This window comes from Tupaia chinensis, unplaced genomic scaffold, assembly GCF_000334495.1.
Source record: "Tupaia chinensis unplaced genomic scaffold, TupChi_1.0 Scaffold000424_1, whole genome shotgun sequence".
Lineage (NCBI taxonomy): Eukaryota > Metazoa > Chordata > Mammalia > Scandentia > Tupaiidae > Tupaia > Tupaia belangeri.
The window spans coordinates 1,859,283-1,880,798 of NW_006159929.1; the positions used below are offsets into that span (position 1 = coordinate 1,859,283).

General features: G+C 44.2%; 1 protein-coding gene and 1 long non-coding RNA gene across 3 annotated transcripts in view; one reads left to right on the forward strand and one right to left on the reverse strand.

Moving 5' to 3' along the window:
* POLR3A (RNA polymerase III subunit A) overlaps positions 1–17,566 on the reverse strand; it is a 56,142-nt gene extending 38,576 nt beyond the window's left edge. The window contains exons 1-10 of the mRNA XM_006154897.2: positions 17,389–17,566; positions 14,346–14,481; positions 13,955–14,092; positions 12,207–12,378; positions 11,785–11,939; positions 8,677–8,916; positions 8,395–8,557; positions 8,079–8,215; positions 6,390–6,493; positions 4,095–4,236 (exon numbers count right to left, since the gene is read on the reverse strand). Coding sequence (XP_006154959.1) covers positions 4,095–4,236; positions 6,390–6,493; positions 8,079–8,215; positions 8,395–8,557; positions 8,677–8,916; positions 11,785–11,939; positions 12,207–12,378; positions 13,955–14,092; positions 14,346–14,481; positions 17,389–17,432 — 1,431 coding nt within the window. The 5' untranslated portion in view covers positions 17,433–17,566. The remainder of the gene's footprint in view (positions 1–4,094; positions 4,237–6,389; positions 6,494–8,078; positions 8,216–8,394; positions 8,558–8,676; positions 8,917–11,784; positions 11,940–12,206; positions 12,379–13,954; positions 14,093–14,345; positions 14,482–17,388) is intronic.
* An 80-nt stretch (positions 17,567–17,646) lies between these two features.
* On the forward strand, positions 17,647–21,238 carry LOC102473584 (uncharacterized). 2 transcript variants are annotated; one of them, XR_335469.3, is made up of 4 exons: positions 17,647–17,737; positions 18,564–18,690; positions 18,911–19,207; positions 21,062–21,238. It is a non-coding gene; the product is annotated as an uncharacterized LOC102473584 (long non-coding RNA). The 2 variants fall into 2 exon arrangements; XR_335470.3 differs by having other exon boundaries at positions 18,564–18,652.
* The last annotated feature ends 278 nt before the right edge of the window (positions 21,239–21,516 follow it).

The window sequence follows — 21,516 nt, forward strand, 5'->3', positions numbered from 1 at the left end:
CAGGGATTGGTGGGGGAGAGGGGGGAGAGAGAGAGAGAGAAAGAGAGAGAGAGAGAGAGGGAGAGAAAGAGACTCCTCAATAGTGTCCAGGCTGTGATTCACCCCCAGTCTCAGCGTCTGGATCGTGGGCACATGTACAAGTGTTCATTGTGTATAGGAAAGTACTAGGATGTAAAACCTGAAGCTTCCAGTATGTGTCCAATTCCATGACGGCTGTGCCACTGTCTGGCCCAAGCGATACTTTTCCATTACAATTCTAAGTAATGAATGTGAAAGGAATGGTAGATTAGAAACGAGGGGACCTGGGACTGCAGATGGTGCAATGGTTACACTCCAGGACTCCCACATGGCCAACTGCGGTTGAAATCCTGGATCCAGATTCCTTTTTTTTTTTTTTTTTTAATAATTATTTTATTTAACTTTATGTATTTATTTTTTAATCTGACCAGAGAGGAACAGAAAAGAGAGACAGAAGGTGAGAAAGCAAGCTGCCAGGTCCAGGGCTCAAACTGTCGTCAGCCATGTGGGGCTCCAGTGCCCTTAACCACCATGCCACCTGCTGGCCCCCTGGATCCAGACTCTTGAAACTCAACAGCCCACATGTGTGTGCATGCTCAAAGTCTTAAGAAGAGAATGGAGAAGGGATTGCAGCATGGCCATCCCTTCTGGCGGGTGATTCTAGCTTTCTGTCTCTATCTCTCTGGTGAGCACACACACTATAGCCAAAAAAAAAAAAAAAAGAAAAATAAAAAGAAAAAGAACTTAGGGGGCTAACAGGTGGTGTGATGGGGAAGGAAGTTGTATCCTACATAGCCAACTGTGTGATTTGAGTCTGGAATTGGCAGTTTGAAAAACCATGCTGGGCACGTATGTGTGCATGTCCAAAATCATAAGAATGGAGGAAGAGGGATTGTGGAATGGTCAGCCCTTGTGGGGTGGGGTTGCTTTCTCTCACTTTGTTTCCAGAGAGTGTGTGTGCCCTATAGTAAATAAACAAAACAAAACAAAACAAAAAAACAAAGATACTGGGGCTTTATTTTACAGCTCCAATGAAATTATGTAGGTAACAAACATAAATGAATGCCGACATTAGGAAAATGGTTGATGAGGAACCTTGAAGGAGACATCAGGCAGGAGAACCTGAACTCCTAAACCTGGCATAGCTAAGAGCGGGACAGCCAGACAACACCTGAAACCAACCATGAGCAAGTAGCTAGCATCATCTATGAGCCATTCTTGTCAGAAAGTTGCACAGGTGAGCTAATTTCCAGTTTATATGAATATAAAGAAGAATGGAGAATCATTTTTAACACCATCAAATATAGACAAACTGAGAACACAGGACATGCTTCCGGACAAATGACCTGGCTTCTTCAACAGTGATGCTGAGATTTTAAAAAGGTGGAGGACTCTGACCAGCCTATGGTCTAGTGGTTAAAGGAGCTGGATCCCACATGCCAGCTGGGTGACCTGAATCTTACCTCGCCCTGCCCCACTCACTGATAGCTTAGAAAACACACTGGTCACATCTGTCTGCCCCAAATCTCAGTGGAGACCAGGTGAAGATATGAAGGAGAAGAGACTGTATCATGACCATGCCCCACTGAGGGGTGCTTTCTCCCTCTCCTCTTTATTTTGCCTGATGTGCTCTCTGGCAAATTAAAAAAAAAAAAAAAAAAAAGGAGGAGGAAGAAAGGATGGGGGCATGTTCTAATCCAGAAATACTTGAGGAGCCAGCAGATGATGTAATGGTTAAGGTGCTGGACTCCCACATGGTCAACTGCAGTTTGAAATCCAGATCTGGAGGCTTGAAACATCATGCTGAGGGACCAGCAGGTGGCGTGGTGGTTAAGGTGCTGGACACTCCCACACAGCCGACAATGGTTCGAGTCCTGGACCTGGTGGCTTGCTTTCTCACTTTCCCCCCTCTCTCTCTGGTCAAATTAAAATAAATGAATAAATGAAACTGAGTAAGATAATTCTTAAAAAAAAAAAAAAAAAAAAAAAGAAAGAAACATCATGTTGAGTGCATGTGTACGTATGCCCAAAGTCACAGTAGGTAATGGAGAAGAGACTGCAGTGTGGCTATACCCTCTGTGGGGGAGATTTTTCATTTTCCCTTTCACTATCTCTGTCTATCTCTCTCCAGTGTGCACATGTGCCCTAAGGAAAAACCTTAAAAAAAAAAAAAGAGAGAGACTTGAGACATATGTAGCCTTTGTTTGCATCCTGATCCAAGCAAATATTTGCAGAGACATTTTAGAGACAAAAGAAGAGATCTCAATATGGCCTGGGCACTAGAAAAGAGCAAGATGTGATTATAGCATTGTGGCTACCTAAGCTTCTCTTAACAGATGTAAACTGAAGAAACATGGAAAGAAGTGGCATGTTTGGACCAGCAGATGGCCTAATGGCTACACCACTGGACTCCTACATAGTTGACAGCAGTGCAAGTCCTGGACTCAGTGGCTTAAAACTCACACCAGGTGTGTGTGCATACGTGCCCAAGATCCTGAGAAGAGAATGGAGGAGAATGGATTGTGGCATGGCCTCCCGTCGCTGGGTGTGGGGGTGGTTTCTCACTTTCTCTTTGTCTCTCCAGGAAGAGTATGCGGCCTATTGCAAAAATCTCTCTCTCTCTAAGATAAATAAATGAATGAATGAATGAAGTAGCATGTGGGATGTGGGTTCATCAGAGAAAAAAAGTATGGCTAAATCTTCAGTATTATTGTATATGGTGATGTCACTAAATGAAAAATGAATTAATCACACCATTCTTTCTACTTTTGTGGGTTTTTTTGGAGAGGTTTTTCACTATAGGGCGCGTGCACTCACCAGACAGAGAGAGACAGAGAGACAGAAAGCGAGAATCACCTCCCAGGGGGGATGGCCATGCCGCAATCCCTTCTCCTCCATTCTCCTCTCGGGATCTTGGGCACGCACGCACATGCGCCCGGCGTGAGTTTAAGCCACAGGGTCCGGTACACGAACCACGGTTGACTACGTGGGAGTTCAGCGACATAGCCATTACACTAACTGTTGGTCCCCCTTTTGTGTGTATTTTGAAGGCAATCAAAATCTATTTTAAAATTCTATAAAGCCAAGCAAAAATTTCCATAAAGAGAAGGGTTTTGTTAACCCTCTAAATCTCCATAACCATAAGCCCATAATCATAAATGGCTTCTTTGTTATTTCTACTGTTCAATAAGGAGACTGATGTAATGTGCTCATAAACTACTCAAAAACTGGATCAAGAAAAATACTACCATCAGAGAGCCTGCTTAAACATTGCTTGTGAAGATTTATGGATTTAATGGCTTTACAGATAAAAATTATGAATACTTATCAAATTAAAGTTGTATCTCATTTCCATTTTAAACCTCCAGAAAATGGAACTGCTACTGTGCAAAACTATATAACCAAAAAGTATAGTTTAAGGTATTAGTTGAAGGACTAAGAAAAAAATTATTTTAAGCATTTTAGTTCCTTAGTTATTACGCAAAGATAAATTAAAAGTCTGTTTTCTGCCATATCTATTTTACATAAGCTTGTGCACACAACACATACGTATTTTTTTTTGTTTCAAAGTGAAATCCTGCTAGTTGCTTTCATACCAATGTTTGATTAGATCCTGTTTTACTGCTGTGTATGAAAATTAGATTATAAATAGCAAAAATATCAAAGGGAAGCTTGAAATTAGTTTCACTCAAAATATAAAGTGAGAAAAGAGGGAAACCATGTTAGGAAAATTTGAGATTGTGCACAATTATGAGTCAAGAATGTAGCACTGGGGACCAACAGGTGGCATGGTAGTTAAGGCACGGGACACTCCCACATGGCTGACCAGGGTTCAAGTCCTGAATCTGGTGGTTTGCTTTCTCACATGGCTGACCAGGGTTCAAGTCTGGAATCCGGTGGCTTGCTTTCTCACTTCCTCTCTTTCACTCTCACCCTCTGTCTATCTCTGGTCAAATTAAAAAATAAATAAAATGAATAATTAAGATAAATAATTATTTTAAAAAAAGAATGTAACACTGAACAGTCACAGTAAGTCTTCACTTGTCAGAAAGTAAAAGCAGCGACCCCACACTCACCAGATGAGCCATAATGCTCAGTTTGTGCAGTGAGGGCTGCCGATTAAACAGCACCACATCCCCGTCTATGAGGTGTCTCTCTACGATGTCACCATACTTCAGCTCCTGGGCCATCTTCTCCCGATTTCCGTATTTCAAAAACCTGAACATGCAACAGCAAATGTCACATGTGAGAACAAACTGCCCTGCTCAAGATAAAGCCTTTTCACATCAAGATTCAATACAAGAAAAAACGTTTAAGTACTTGTTTCTTCCACATGCGAGTAAGAGAGAGACAGCACCTCTAAGAGTGTCTTGACACTGCAATCCACCTTCCACTTCAGCTCAGGGCTGGGCACAGGCATGCTCAGTGTAATCAGGAAGGTCTGGGGACCAGAACTTGGGATTTTCCAAGTGATCAGCCTTATGGAGCATCATGTTGTACTGCTGCACCAACATGTAGCTACAAAGATTCTATTTTTATTCCTTTTTATTTTTTTTAAGCTTTTCATTGCCAGAGGGTGTAAGCTATCACCAGAGAAGAGAGAGAGAGAGAGTATAAAAGAACGGCAACAGCCAGGATCAGTGCAATCTCTTCCTCACCATTGTCCTCTCAAGATTTTGGGCATAGGGACCAGCAGTTAGCGTAATGGCTATGTCGCTGGACTCCCACATAGTCCACCGCGGTTCGAGTCCCAGACCCGGTGGCTTAAACTCATGCTGGGCGCGTATGCGTGCGTGCCCAAGATCCTGAGAGGAGAATGGAGGAGAAGGGATTGCAGCGTGGCCATCACCCTGGGGGGTGATTTCTTGCTTTCTATCTCTCTGTCTCTCTCTGTCTGTCTGGCGAGCGCACGCGCCCTATAGCAAAAACCTCTCAAAAAAAAAAAAAAAGATTTTGGGCATGCACACACATGTGCCCGGCATGTTTCCAAGCTGCTGGGTCTGGAGTCAACCATGTGGGATCCAGTGCCTTAATCGCCATGCCACCTGCTGACCTAGGATTTAATTTCTAAAACAAATACTTAACTGAATCTAAGTTTTGTTTTGTTTTGTTTTTTAAATGAAAGATAAGGTGGTTTCACTATGTCTTGATCCTCTTGCCTCAGCCTCCTGAGTGGTGGAGACTTTAGGTGTGTGTCATTATGCCTGGCTGTTGAGGTAAGCCAGCAATCGAACTCAAGTCTCCCACATGGTCAGAGCCTGCCAAGTAGCAGAAACTAGTAGTGTGCTTCTTCTGGGCCAAGATGCCTCCATTTTAAAAGTCTTATTACATTACATTTTGTGCCACCAAGAAAGAAAGCTGCTTATTGGGGCCAGCAGATAGTATAGTGGTTATGTCACTGGACTCCCACATGACTGACCACAGGTCAAGTCCTGCAGCTGGTGGCTTGAAATCACAACAGGTAGGTATCTCTATGTGCCCAAGATCCTGGGAGGAGAACGGAGAAGGAATTTCGGCATGGCTATCCTTCCTAGGGGGTGAGTCTCCCTTTCACTCTCCTTATGTCCGTCTCTCTCTCCCTGGCGAGTGCGTGAGCCCTAAAGCAAAAACTTTTTAAAGGAAGAAAGAAAAAAAGAAAGATGTCTATTAAACTATGACAAGTTGTAAGATATATCCTAATTTTAGAACTGTTAAAATATAAAACAGTATGTCTCAGAATTATAGAAACAGAGCAACAAGTTAGCCTGCTGCACAGGTTTCTGCTGCTAAAACCTCTCATGAGAAAGGCCCAGCAGGTGGTGTGGTGGTTAAGGTGCTGGACTCCTACAGGGCTGTCTACGGTTCCAGTCCCAGACTTCGCAGCTTGAAAATCATGCCATGTGTGCATGCATGCCTAAAATCCTGAGAGGGAAATGGAGAAGAGCTTGTGGTGTGGCCATCCCCCCTGAAGGGTGATTTACTTTCCTTCTCACTTCTGTCTCTCTGGTGAGTATATGCACCTATTACAAAAATCTTAAAAACAAAAAATCATCTCCTGAGATATGAAGGCACCAGTTGTCAGTTCACCTCGCTGTAGAAGCCAGAGTTGGCGAAATGAGTGTCGCCTGTGATAATTGTGCTGAAGGAAGCCCTGAGAGGCCAGGTGACATAATAAATGACCACTGTTATATCCCAAAGTATTGTCCACCTTGATCTGGTAATATATGCCAGGGCACAGATGAGCACTTCCTGTGCAATGATCAAACAAAGCAAATGACGCATCTAGGTGCACTGCAATTTGAACAGGTCTGGACTGCACCAAGGCTGACAGTAGAGATGCTGAGGGTCACTGTGAGAAGGTGAGAGATCTAACCCAAATGAGAAAGCAGTACCTTTTCATCTGCATGTGTCTCTGCTGAATGAAATTAGCTCCTGGGTGAACTTCGGGTCCATTTCGAACCAGCTTCCTCAAAAAATTGATGTTTGCTTTGTTCACCTGCAGGACCACAATAAGAGACACAGTCAGATACTCTCACCCAGCAAACTACACAGGGTTGTGTCTTAATCTTTATTTTCCTTGTGCAGATTCTAGGTGAAAGTGGAAGCCCAGGGAACCCTGCTACGTAAGGTTTGAACTCTGTCATTCTATCTGCAACAGGCTGGCAGGTAGAAGCCTGGGTGCCACCGTGACTTGGTCATTCACTTGCTGGGTGACATAGTCGAGGTCCTTCCTAGCCTTTGGTTTCCCTATCAATAAAATAAATGAGCTGGAGCAGGGAGAGACCTTCCTGCACATTCTGGGCTCCTATAAACAGATGGCAACTCCATCTGCTTCTAAGGTCTAAAAGTTATGATAGGAGTGCTCCAGGTCCTAGTCTAGACTGGTCATGTTCTGTATCCTCTTAGACAGCTGTCTCGTTAATGCCATTTCTGGAAGGAAAGTCCTGGATCATTAGTAATTCAACTGAGCACATGAGATGCTTTAGCTGAGGGACCTATGACCTGGGTTAACTGTGAATTTCAAGGGTAATACCAACCAATCAATATCCTCTTGTCACCAGGTCCTACAGTTATTTAACCTCAATTAAAAAAAGAAAAGTGAGGGACTAGCAGGTGGCGTGGTGGTTAAGGCACTGGACACTCCCACATGACCGACCAGGGTTCGAGTCCTGAATCTGGTGGCTTGCTTTCTCACTTTCTCTCTCTCTCACTCTCACACTCTGTCTCTCTGGTCAAACTAAAAAATAAATGAATGAATAAATAAAATAAATAATTATTAAAAAAAAATTCTTAAAAAAAGAAAAGAAAAGAAAAGAAAAGTGGGACCAGCAGATGGTGTAATGGCTATGTTGCTGGACTCCTAGGTAGTAGACTGTGGTCCAAGTCCCAGACCTGGTGGCTTAAACTCATGCCGGGCGCATAGGTGCGTGCCCAAGATCCTGAGAGGAGAATGAAGGAGAAGGGATTGCAGCATGGCCATCAATCACACCAGTGGGTGATTTCTCACTTTCTGTCTCTCTGTTTCTCTGTTTTTATGGCAAGTGCATGCACACTATAGCAAAAACCTCACCAAAAGGAGAAAAGTATGTAAATGTCATTTTATATTATGAATTTTGACAGAGTGCAGCCCTCCTGGATATGAAGCAATACCCTTAAAACATTCAAACTCTTTTAATTCAATGATTCCAAGGCTTTAAAAATAAAGTTTTTAAAACCCATCCCAAAAAAGTTAACCAGGGATGGTTATTACCATTTAGTTACTTTAAAATGTGAGGTATGAACCAACAAAGAAGGGAGTTACAGTGTTCTTAACTGGGAAAAACAAGTCGAAGAACAGTAAATGTAATGCGTATCTGGGTGTACATACACAAAGCCAGAGCCAACTGTGGCTATGCAAGCCATGGATACTACATGTGGTTATACACGTATGACACAAACTGGGCTGACAGATACCATCCTGCAAAACAAATGGTAGGCTGGGTGGGTTACTGGGCTTTCTATTATCTGCTGTTTGGAATATCAAAATACACTATAAAAGATTAGGGTTAAAACAAAGAATTGAACTACTGAGTGGTACTTGCCTTTTCAGGAAAAGTTAGAATTTTGGCCACATGAACTGGTACCGCCACCTCATCAATCCGAAGGTTGGGGTCAGGTGAGATGACAGTTCTACCCGAAAAATCCACTCTCTTTCCTGAGAGATTGCCTCTAAAACGACCTAAATCAATAAAAATATGTCATAGGTTCTCATGATAAACCACTGTGTGCTTCTGGAAGTAAGATGAATAGAAGATTGAAGAAAGCTTGTGATTCCCAACTAGATAAGCCAGACACAGGATCCACAGAAAGGAACGCAAGGCAGTGGAGTATATGCTGCACATTTTACCAGACACCTACCCTGTTTTCCCTTTAAGCGCTGGACGAAACCTCTGGTCCATTTCTTGGGTGCCATGTTGAGGGGAATGCCCGAGAGCTCACTATTAATGTAGAGGGCACACTGCAGCTGCAGGAAGTCCCAGTCCTCCATGATCATCTGGGTCTTGGCTCCTGAGATCCGATGCTAAAATGAGCACAGTGTGGACACAAACCAAGCTGGTCAGTTAGGTTTTCTTATGTTCTCCAGATCAGAAGTTTTTGACAGATAAAAATACTTTGAAGCTAATAATGGGAAATACCAACCTTTTTAATAACATCATTTAGGAAAATAATTTCCGTCAATTTCATGGTCAGATCATCTTCGTTGGTGCCAGACTTCAAATCGCTTACCACAGAGGGTCTGATACACAAAGGGGGCACCAAAAGTCGTGTGAGAATCAAATCAGAGGGCTTTCCAGCTTCTGGGTTCATCAGAAGTAGCGGGACATCTTCTGCTGGGATTCGTTTAAATAAATTCAGAACTATTAAGGGATTCAAGTTTTCCTATGTACAGAAGAAAAGGAAGAAATAGAGACAGTATGTTAGTTCTCTATAGCTGGGGCAAGGGTTTCCTTCTCTTGCTTTCTAACCCATCCAGCACCTCATTTAAACTAAGTAAGAATGGCACAATTTCTCATAACGTACTAAGCTTCAAGAGCCTTAAAAGTATGCATGACTTTTATCCCATTTATTGAAGCCAATAATTCTGCTTCTTATAATTATTCCAAAGAAATAAAACCAAAGATTACACTATAAAGATGATCACAAAAACTGTGCTTGGGCCATGTGGCTGGATTCCAAATAGCTGACTGCATGGTTTGAGTCTCTGACTTGGTGCTTGAGAAACATGCTGGCCTGTTGCCCCAAATCCCAAGAAGATGGAGAAGGGACAGTGTCATGGCCATCCCCTTTGGGGCTTTCTCACTTTCTCTCTCTCTCTCTAACAAGTGCATGCACCCTACAGCCAAAAAAAGGGAAAAGAAATGAAAAAGGAAAAAAGTTTTTTTTTTTTTTGGTGTTTAATACTTTAGACTGGATCCCTCAATGTCATGATTTTCCTGTTTCAACCTATCTGAATAGCTGGGGCAACAGTTATGTGCTACCATGTCCTGTCTTTTTAGAGACAGGAATTGAATCTGGATTTTCCAAATGGCCTTAGCCTGTCAAAGTAGCACTGTCCAGTGTGTGCTACTACAGCTGGACCCCAAAAGCTGTTCTTATAGTTTAAAGGTAAAAATAGTCCTGACAGATTACTGCCTAAATAAAATGATAGCATACCCATATATGGAAAACTATAAAAATGACACCACAGGACATGGTTAAGGTGCTGGACTGCCACATGGCTAACTATGGTTCAAGTCCCGGACATGGCAGATTGCTTTCTCTCCCTCTGGTCAAACTGAATAGTAGTAATAATAATAATAAATAAAACTAAATGAATAATTCTTAAAAAAAGAGTGACACCACAGAAATATAGCTATTGACATGAAAAGTTTTCATGAAATAACCATATGTAGGGATGGTCTTATTTCAGGGGAAAAATGCAAATCTCTGCAAAGAGAAAATGGAAGTATTTAACAGAGGCTTAACAGGTATCTATAGTTGAGCAGAATGATCATCTTTTTGTTTCCTTTTTAACACTTAAATTTTCTCTTTTCCTTTGAGACAGGGGAAGGGGTGAATAGAAAAGGGAGAGAACAGGAAAGGGAGAGACAGAAACAGTATATATATATATCTATGTGTATATATATATATATGTGTATATATATATATGTGTGTATATATATATATATACACACACACACACACTGTGTATACACACACACACACACACACACACACACTTTTTTTCTTTCCCAGAGAGGGTGTGTGCTTGCCAGAGACAGAAAAGAGAAAACACCTCCATGGGGGATGGTCGTGCTGCAGTCCCTTCTCCTCCACCTCTCCCTCCTTTGGGATTTTGGGCATGTACACACATGTGACTGGCTTGTTTCTCAAGCTACTGAGTCCAGTACCAGAACTGCATGGTTGTCCAAAAGGCATCTGGCTGCCTTAATAACCAGGCCATGGAGCAGGCCCAAGGCAGCTATTTTTGACATGGTCATGATGTATCTTGGTCATCCCGCCTCAGTTTTCCAAATAGATAGGATTACATGTTTGCAGAACCACAGTCTAAATCGTGTGTTCAGACTGGCCTGGAAACCAAACCTAGTTTTATAAGCAAGTCAGGGGACTGATAGGAGGAAGGTGGTGGTGGGTGTCAGGCAGGCTGATCTGGGAGCACAGAAAAGTGGGTGTAGGAGGAGACTACAGGCAAGGTCAGGAGAGCCATGAGCCCTCATGGTCACTGAGACTGCCACCAGCCTAGAAAGTTCCTTCCTGCCATGCCTGTAGGACAAACATGTCTTCTAAGCCTGTCCCCTGTCCTCCTCTGTAGTCACTTAATTGGGAACATGTCCACTTGGGGACATGTCTACTTGATTCAATCTGCATCCCCCCCTACCCATTTCTAGGAATCCCACCCTTGTCCATGTGTGGGCACTGGGTCACCAATTCTACCTTCTTACATCCATCTCCACAGTGACTGGCCCTCAATTTCCGCCATTCTTACTGCCTACAATTTTCTCGTATTTCATTAATCATGTGATGGAAAAGATCTCTCTTAGTTTATTCCCTACAGTTGTGATTTTAAAATCTCTTACAAGAGAAATGTAATACATGCTTCCTGTACAATTAAAAATTTGTTACTGGATGAGGCTGGCAGGTGGCATGGTGGTTGGGGGTACTGGACTCCCACATGGCCAAATGCGGTTTGAGTCCCAGATCTGGCGGCTTGTTTTCTCATCCCCACCCCCACCCCTAACTCTTTGCTCTTGCTCTCTCGTTCTGTCCCTCTCTGGTTAAATAAAAATAAATGAATAGGGGGGACCAGCAGTTAGCATAATGGCTATGTTGCTAGTCTCCCACGTAGCCGACCACAGTTCGAGTCCCAGACCTGGTGGCTTAAACTCATGCCGGGCGAGTGTGCGTGCGTGTCCAAGATCCCGAGAGGAGAATGGAGGAGAAGGGATTGTGGCGTGGCCATCCCCCCCGGGGGGTGATTTCTCACTTTCTGTGCTGTAGTTCCCCACAATAAACAAAAAAAAGATAAAAACAAGTGGAGCCACAAGACCAGTCCACATTTAAACTTAGTGCCAGATAAACTCTTGTCACTGTCCCATGGGGGATTACTGACAAGCTGTTTAATCAAACTTCTCATTTTGGAAAAGTGGGCACATTGGAAGTGGAGAAGAACGGGACATGGCAAAAATGCACATGCGTGAGCTCAGTGGGCAAGGTAGCTGCAGGGTGGACCTGCATTTCCCGGCTCACCTGGGCCTTTCCCAGCAATGGCTCGACCTCTTTATTATGTTCGATGGCAGTTTCAAAAGACTGGAGGAAATGGGATACGATGGGATCTACCACTTTCTTGTTGGTCTTGTATTTTTCATGAATTATCTTCAGTAATCCACACTTTTTTACAGTACCTGTGAGAAATGATTTACGAAGAATTAAAAAACTAGGTTCTTAGACTGGCCAGAGGTTGCAGTCTGTTTAATGAAATTACTGAAATTGCCACGGCAGTGAAAGATGAGGGGTGCAATTTCTCATAGTACCTCAGCTGCTAAGCTCCTAAGCCAGAGTTACAAGGAAAAAAAGCTCACTTCAAATCACTCCATAGAACTACACACTTGACAGGAGAGATGGAAAGGAAAGGGCTCAAACTCATCCTTCCGTGCATTCACTTCACTCACCATTAAATGCGCCACAGTGATGGCAAATGTTTTTCTTTCGGCACTTATCAGAGATTTTCTTCTTCAGTCCTCGCTTCTGAAGGTAGGTCAGGCCAGGCCTCTTTAGATAATCCAGAAACTGTTTCTTTTCTTCTTGGGACAGCATAATGTGACAACAGGTTTTACAGATCATCTTTTTAAAATTAATCAAGACAGATAAAAAAGGAGAAGACAGTGAACAATGATTTCCTTTTAAATTGTCACTCCTTTGTCTAGGATACAGCCCTGAACTACCAGGGACACAGACCTGTAATTCGATAATTACAGAAAGGCAGTCTGTATTCACCAGAATGTTAGCAGTACTCACAGCTGGTAGCAGAGTTTTTATTATTTTTTATATATTTATTTAATTTTAATTAAAAAAAATTAATTTTATTATTATTTTTTTTCTTTTAAAATTTGACCAGAGAAAGAGGGAAGGAAAGTGAGAAAGCGAGCTGCCAGGTCCAGGATTCAAACCCTGGTTGGCCATAAGGGAAGTCAAGCACCTTAACCACTGTGCCTCCTGCTGGCCCGTAATCTTTACTTTTTTTTTTTTTTTTGAGAGGTTTTTGCCATAGGCGCATGCGTTCGCCAGCCAGCCAGAGACAGAGACAGAAAGTGAGAAATCACCCCCCAGGGGGGATGGCCATGCCGCAATCCCTTTTCCTCCATTCTCCCCTCGGGATCTTGGACACGCACGCAACTGCGCCCAGCATGAGTTTTAAGCCACCCAGTCCGGGACTCGAACTGCGGTCGACTATGTGGGAGTCCAGCGACATAGCCATTACACTAACTGCTGGTCCCCGTAATTTTTATTTTATTTTATTTTTTTGAGAGAGGTTTTCGCTATAGGGCATGTGCGCTTGCCAGACAGACAGAGAGAGACAGAGAGACAGAAAGCGAGAAATCACCTCCCCAGGGGGGATGGTCACGCCGCAATCCCTTCTCCTCCATTCTCTTCCTGGGATCTTGGGCACGCACGCACACATGCCCAGCATGAGTTTTAAGCCACCGGGTCCAGGATACGAACTGCGGTCAACTATGTGGGAGTCCAGCGACACAGCCATTACACTAACTGCTGGTTCCTCCGTAATTTTTACTTTTTAAAAGCATATTTATTTCTTCTGAGAGAGAGAGATATAAGCACTTCCAACAGGGCCTTCATGCTCCAACCTTCAGCATCAGCCAGCCATGGACCATGTGCCTGGTGTATAGAACTGAGGACACAAGGCAATAAGCCTTATCTGCATGATGCTGGCTGTGTATTGTCAATTTTTTTTTTTTTTACAATGTATCCTTTTCACCATGAGGAAAATAAAGGAACAAACAATCCTTAAGTAATTTAATGTAATGCTAAATGGAAACATTATATTTTTAGTATAAAAATTTCCCCTAAAGCCAGCTCTGTGGTCTTAGGCTTTGCCTGGCTGCGATTCGAAACCCAGACCTGGCAGTTTGAAAAACATACTGGCACATTTGTGCATAGGTCCAAAATCTTGACAAAATGAAGAAATGGAGAAAAGATTATGGAACGAATACACTCCATTGGAAGGGGTCCTTTTTCTCTCTATGGTGAGTGCACGAGCCCACTGGCAATTAAAAAAAAAAAAAAAAAGAAATTTCCTCTAGATGTATCCTCTACCACTCATAATTCCTAAGCTTGTTCCACTGTCCCTGACCAATCGCGTCAGAATCGAAGTCTTAGAAATCAACACCTGTGTGCTCACCTGCAGGATGCCTATGACCGCTTTGAAGTATCCAACGTGGAAACATGGCAGCTCGAGGTCAATGTACCCATAGTGCCCTAGACAGTCGGCCAAGTTTTTCCCACATGTTTCACAGGGACGGTCCTTTTCACTTGTACCCTTTGGGGAAAAACACACCCATAATTAATGGATACCAGTGGATGGTAAAAGGGAACCAGCCCTCACACCTAGCCAGATGATCCAGAGTCAGAATCAACTGGGAAGCTGCAGTGAATGCACACCTAGCTGACTCAGTCTGAGGTGCTTTGTGGGGGCAGAAGGGATAGGAAAAACATCCTTACTTGCAATGTGCTAAGTCGCCAGTTTCAAATTTAAGTCAAGACACGGGAACTGGGATGGGTGCGGGCCTTACCATCCTGTGGTCAAGCACCCCATACAACAAGGGGGCATGGTTGTTGTCCTGGCTGTACAGGTTCTTACTCACAACCTGGATGTGTGCCTGTTGGCGCATCTCCTCTGGTGACTTCATTCCAAAGCAGATGTGGCTTCTAGGATGAAAAAAAAAAACAGGGCAACAATTACATCAAAGCCTGTTACCAAAATTAGTGACTTCATATGTGGCCTGCCATAATGGACCCATACTCCTCTCTCCACAGGCTCTTCCCCACCAGTAGTAAATATATTCAAACTTCTCCCATTTTTTCTCCACCAATATCCCTTTATCTTGCTGGAATCTAGTTTTTATTTTTATTTTTTTGGAGAGGTTTTTGCTATAGGGTGTGTGTGCTCGCTAGACAGACAGAGAGACAGAAAGCGAGAAATCACCCCCCGGGGGGATGGACACGCCGCAATCCCTTCTCCTCTGTTCTCCTCTCGGGATCTTGGGCACGCACGCACACGCGCCCGGCGTGAGTTTTAAGCCACCAGGTCCGGGACACGAACTGCGGTCGACTACGTGGGAGTCCAGCAACATGGCCATTACACTAACTGCTGGACCCTCTAGACCAAATTTTGACACCTTTTCTCCTTTTGGCTCTGGTGACACTATACATCTTTGAGTTCTCTTCTCTTCTCTGGCAGTTTCTCTTCCTTTAGTCTCTTTTGAGGTCTCCTCTTCCACTGCTAACCCTTAAATACTGGTGTCCATCTTACCTATCGTTACAATCTTTGTCTTCTTTTCTTTTCATTCTACATAATCCTCCTGAGTGACCCTGTCACTTGTGTGTATGCTGGTGTCTATGTGAAGCCAGCTACTTTTACTCAACAGAACGCCATATGGACACCTCCTTCTGGACAACCTCACTTGGATCATGCACCGGCACTTACAAGTCACCATCTCTAAAGCAGACCATAACACTTTCTCGTATCTGTCCTTCTATTCATTCTTCCAATAAACTGGGTGTTTATTATGTGTCAGGCACTTTCCTGGGAGCTGAGGATACAGATTAGGGAGGTCTTTCCATCATAGAGCTCACAGTTCAGGGTGGGGAAGTCTTACCTTGCTGTATGTGTTATCCTTCTAGAGGGTCTCTCCATATCCGCCAGTCCCTCATACCCACCTCAACAGCTGCTCCCTTTCAGAGCACCCCAAGTTGTTCTGGTAAAATGCGAATTAGGCTGATGGCACTTTCAGCCTAAAGTCTGGTAATAGCTTTCCATTGTGCTAGCATTTAAATTACCTAATGAAGTTCCCTCATGTATCATAAACAACCAGATACATCAAAGTGAATACATGACAAGAATAAAATGATGTGAAAAGGTGAAGTGTGAGAAGATTATGCTGCAAACAGAAAGCTTCTCTGTAAAATTGACATTTAAGCTAAATTCTAATATGCCACTCTTAAGACGATCAAGAGGACAGACATACAAAGAACCGAGAATGACCAGGACAAAGGTCCTAGTGCTAGCACAAGCTTAGCTTTTCAAGAAGCCAAATGACACCAGTACACTGGGGCACAGGAAAGTAACAGGACAAGGTGAAGTCAGGGAGGCATGCTGGGGTCAGACCATGTAGGGCTGGGGAGCTTGACCAGGAAATTTAAATGCTAGTGCAAAGGAAAGCTGCCACAGGATTTTTAGTTGAAAGTGACATGGCCTAATTTGCATTTCGACAGAACCACTTGGCTGCTCTGAATGGCAGTGGCTGTTTAGCTGGGTGTGAGTGGCAGGGGATGTGGAGAGACCCTCTAGAAACACATACAGCAAGGTAAGACTCTTGTTTTCATAAATGGCAACCATCTATGTTGTTGACCAAGCAAGGAATTCTACCTGTTAAAAAACCAACAAAGCATGCCCTGCCCAGCCTCAGTGGTGCAGCTGGCAGTGTATTGAACTGCGATGCTGGAGGCCTCATGGCCGGCTGCGGCTAGATCTCCCACCTGCCCGAGTATGCTAAAACATGCTGTGGCACGTGTGTCCAGGACTCAAAGGAGTAGAGGACTGAGGGGAGGGATTGTGGTTAGAGACCTGATCAAGGGTGTCGCTCTCTCTTGAATGCCATGTGCTATCATAAATAAAATCAGTCAACTTCCAAAAAAAAAAAAAAAGACATTCTGTAGTTTCTCTTTCTCTTCTACCCTCACCCTACTGATCCTTTCAATCTTATATTCTAAGGCTCTCTGAAGCCCTCTTCTCTCTAGTGACTCTACCAAGCCAGTGCAGGCCATCAGCATCCCATTCTTTGATCCAAGCAATGAGCTCCAAGGGTTCCCTACCTCTAATCATTTTCCCTGTGAATCAAAAGAGATCATCCAGAAGACAAAATCTTATTGAAATACTCCTCTGTTTGGAAACCTTCAAAAGTCCCTTGCTAAGGGCAAGGTGACACCTTAATTCTCCTGCATCCTTTTGATCACCCACTAATGCTCCAGTATGTTCCTTGATAAAAGATGACATTTGGTCTGCCTCCTGCCTGGACCCATTGGGCACGCTCAGAATCCCTGATGCCTACCCTTGTTGGACTTGTCACACCCGACGCTATCCTGACTATCTTCTCCAACTATACTAGGCAGCAGAGGTCTTAGCCATGTCGTGCCTTTAATGTCTAATACTAGGCCTACCACACAGTATCATCCTTAGCGTCTGTGCAAAAATGATGGATTCATCCTCCCTCGCTGCAGCTGGGGCACTATTCACTGACAAGAAAGGGTCACTGCATGACTTAGGATGACCCCGAGCTTTGGCCCAGGGCGTCCGCATCGCCAAAGCTCAGGCCATTCTTCGTCCTTTGCCCAAATCCAGGGACGAACGCACAGAAGATGAAATCCCCTCGTCCACGCCATACTCTTTGGCCTACTCTGGTACTTCAGGGCTTTGATCATACTTTCTGCCGGTTCCTGATCGTTCCCTTGAACTGCCTTTCACCTCTGACCCTTCAAAATCTGGGAGCCCGGCCCTCGCACTCCCCTTCCCCTAGCTCATTTCTCCACACTTTGTCCCCTCTTGCACCATCTTACATTTTCTTGGCCACATCCGTCTCCCGGAACTGTTCTTTCACCATGGTGACGGCTTCTGGGGCGCTCTCCTCGGAAATCCAGAGGCTAGATTAGAGAAACTACAGCCCCGCGACTCCCGAGGATGCTGGTTGACCCGGGTTAACACATTTTCTGCACCCCTTCGGCTACCGTAGAAGGCACCACGTGTCTGCTTCCTCTTCCGCTACTCGCCGGCAGGACTGTCTATCAAGACAGGCTTCCGACAGCCGCCGTGAGCTCTCTGCCCACACCGCCACCAGGCGGCGCCTCCGGGAAACTGCACCCAGGCTTGTGTTGTGCTTTAAACATCGTTTCTGGCTCATTTCTCCAGGTAGGTGCAGAGAAACAACCTTTTTGTCACAGGACTTTTATGCATCCCGAGATGAAAAAAAATCTCATGAGCTGGAAAAGCACGATTCTGCTGGCAAGGAAATCAGCACTCAGGGCTCAGCCATGTAGGACCTGGAATTAATTCCTCACTACTTGTGAGGAACTCTAAACGGAACCCAACAAAATGGTTCGACACCTTTGAAATTTACAAAGGGATGGCGTGTCGTTTCCAGATGCCATGGATCCTTACTAGTAAAACACAGTGTCACGTAAAAAGCAAAGCAAATCAGATTTTACTAACCTGTTTCAGTAGTCATTTAATATGTTTTGGGAGAAATGTTGACAATAATATATCAATCAGATGTGTATAATCAGTGACATCATCTAGAGGTTAAAATCGAAGGTCTAGCGTATGGACTGGCTTGCGGATCACACCGAGCATATGTGCATGTTGTCATAAAGCTCAGGAGAATGCAGAAGGGATTGAGGTACCGCCATCCCCACTGGGAGGTGATTTCACACTTTTCTTCTCACTGTCTCTCTGGTGAGCGCATGCACCCTATGGCAAAAACCTTAAAAAAAAAAAAGGTGAAGATTTAGGTACTTCTACTTAAAAATTGTATGACCTAAGCAAAAATATGTAATCTATGTCTAAGTTTCTTCATCAATAAAAGAGTTATTAGGTAACCTATTTCTTTGAGTTCGGGCTAGGTGCAATGGTTAAAGGCAGGTAAAAATAATTAGAATACAATAGGCACATAGCAATCACTCAATGATTACATATACACATTTATCTTTTTAAGAGAGGTTTCTTTTTGCCTATGCAGGCACTTGAACCTTGTATCAACCGTGGGAAAGTTCAGCGTCTGAACCACCTCACCACCTGCTGGCCCCTGCATTTACATCATCTTCACTGGTCTGTTTCACTTAAAGCAGAACAAGTTTCTGGATCAAGTAAATGCTTATTAAAAGTTCGTTTTGTGTAAGAATTAAGAATTTCAGAAAGACAAATTAAAGAATTACAAATTTTAATTAGAATCAACACAGACATCTCAAAAAATATTTTATAAATGGTAAATCAAAACGGGCAGTGTTGTGTAGTTGAAATGACAAAGGTTTGAACCAGTCTCTGCAGTATCCCTCGCTTGAGAAAATCTTACAAAATGTCTTCTAGGTTTACCCACCACTAACTCAGATGGAAGCAATCCAAACCAGAAGTTGAAACTGCTTGGTTAACCTGAGCTATTCCGGTTCCGGATTGGCCAGTCCAGAACCCCGTAGGTGTGGTCAAAGGCTGGTGAGGCGGGGCTTAAGCGCTTTTAATCAGGCATTGGCGTGGTCGGCCTTGCGATCCTGGCCACGCCCTCACGCCGGCGCCGCTCGGGGTCCTTCCGTACGCGTTGATATGATTGGCCGGAGGGTAGCGGTTCTCTTTTCGTCCCTGGCTGCTTGAGGATATACCGCCATCATGGTGAGTCTCCCTGGACTCGTCCCGTCATCCGCTGTGTATCCGAGCCATCCTTCGCCCCCACAGTCCCGTTGTTTGAGATACGGTCGCCACAGCCCGGGTGCTCTTTTTTGACCCGTGTCTGACAGTGGCCAAGGGCCTTGAGGCCATTGGCGAGGATGGCGGACTTCTGTCTCCGGGCTTGGGGACTGAGGGAAAGGCTGCTGCGTGTTGACTTCGTGGAGTAGTGGGTGGGGTGGATGGGGTAGAGGATGGACCCTGGAAGGCACGTCCCGCTTGCAGTCGCAGATAGAGATTGGCATCTCGCAGGTGATGGCAGCTGGAGAGGCAAGGGGGTGCCGGCGGCGCCCAAGCTTGTCGCGGCGAGTGTGTATCGCTCGCGTATGTAAGCTAGAAAACTTGTCAGCTGAGCGGGTTTTCTTGTCTCACCTTGAAGGAAACCTAGTCCTGCGCAGACAGGCCGCTTATAGATGTTCTCCGGACTCGGTCACCACCAGCCAGCTCCGTCACTAAAGGCTCAGCACCTGTTAGCTGGACCCACAAGCTAGTTTCCCCCTTATTCTTTGCCTTCAAGAATCGAATGCTGGGACTAATGTTTAAAATGTGGTGGCGCGGTGGTTAAGGCGATGGACACTCACATGGCTGTTTGCGGTGCGAGTCCCGGACCTGGTGGCTTGCTTTCTCTCTGTTTCTCTGGTCAAATTAAAATAAACGTATGAATAAATAAAGTTAAGTGGGTAATTATTAAAACAAAAAAGAATCGAATGCTATCGAGATGAACTTAACTTGCCGAGATTTCTGCAACTCCATTGGGAAAAGGCTTAGCAAGTCAGTTATTGTAATGAACGACCGCCGTCCCACACATCGTTATTTTCACTCAGCGTCAGCTCGCTGACTGCCCACCTTCCCTGCTAGTTAGTAAGAGGGAGCTGTTAGAGGTCATCCAGAAGGGAATACCTTGTGAGCTCTGTGTTGTCCTTTCTGGAAGGGTAGATTACATGCAAGTGGCGAGCGCGGTGTGTATTTGTGTCACATTTGGGTAGGGTGTTAGGAACATGGCTCTGTGGTCCAGAGTAGTCTGTACTCCCAAGAAGTGGTTTTTAATCAGAGTTGATTTTGCCACTAAAAGAACAGATATCAAAGACTGCAGGTATGTTTTTTTTTTTGGAGAGGTTTTTCGCTATAGGGCACATGCGCTCGCCAGACAGACAGAGAGACAGAAAGCGAGAAATCACCCCCCCCCCATGGATGGTCACGCCCCCCGGCGCGGGGTTTAAGGCCCGCCCGGCGTGGGTTTTAAGCCACCGAGTCCGGGACGTGAACTATGGTCGACTACGTGGGAGTCCAGCGACATAGCCATTACGCTAACTGCTGGTTCCCAAGACTGGAGGTATGTTTTGATGGTCACACCTGAGTGGTAGGGAGTGATACTGTCAATTGATGATTAGGGTCCAGGAGTTCTTATAAAGTACACGGAACAATCCTCAGAAAAAGAATTATCCAGACCAAAACATGAGTGCTGAGGTTGTGAAACTGCTAGAGAGTGATACTCACAAGAACATTAAGAGCATCTCTCTTTTTTTGGTATTTTTAGTTTGTTTGCTGTGTCCCATGAATTTGGAACTGTGCTGAGTAGATTAGGAGGAGATAGGAATTTGTGCCTTTTTCTTATTGAAGCTTTCCTGCCATTATCTCATGAGGCTCTTATTTGGAGTGTGGCTACTACAACTGAACTACTACATTTTAAACATTAGTCACATGGTTCAAATCGTTACCATAATTCTAAGTCTTAGGAAATCACAGCAAAGTTAAGAAAAGGTAGATTAGTTTTATTAACTAGTGTGTTAATGTTTTCAGAATGACACAGTAACTATCCGAACCAGGAAATTCATGACCAACCGACTACTTCAGAGGAAACAAATGGTAAGGAGGAGCACGTCAAAAATTAAATTGTCTTTTAAAAATGTATTTTGTGGTGATAGGCACTAAAGTTCTTCTCTCTTTTAGGTCATTGATGTCCTTCACCCCGGGAAGGCAACAGTACCTAAGACAGAAATTCGGGAAAAACTAGCAAAGATGTACAAGACCACACCAGATGTCATCTTTGTGTTTGGGTTCAGAACCCATTTTGGTGGTGGCAAGACAACTGGCTTTGGCATGATTTACGATTCTTTGGATTATGCGAAGAAAAATGAACCCAAACATAGACTTGCAAGAGTAGGTACCTTATTTGTTTAGTTACAAAAGGCTTTTTAATCGCTTTGTGGTGTGGGTATAGTAGAATGAGCAAGACAGAGTGGTTGGGAGGGACT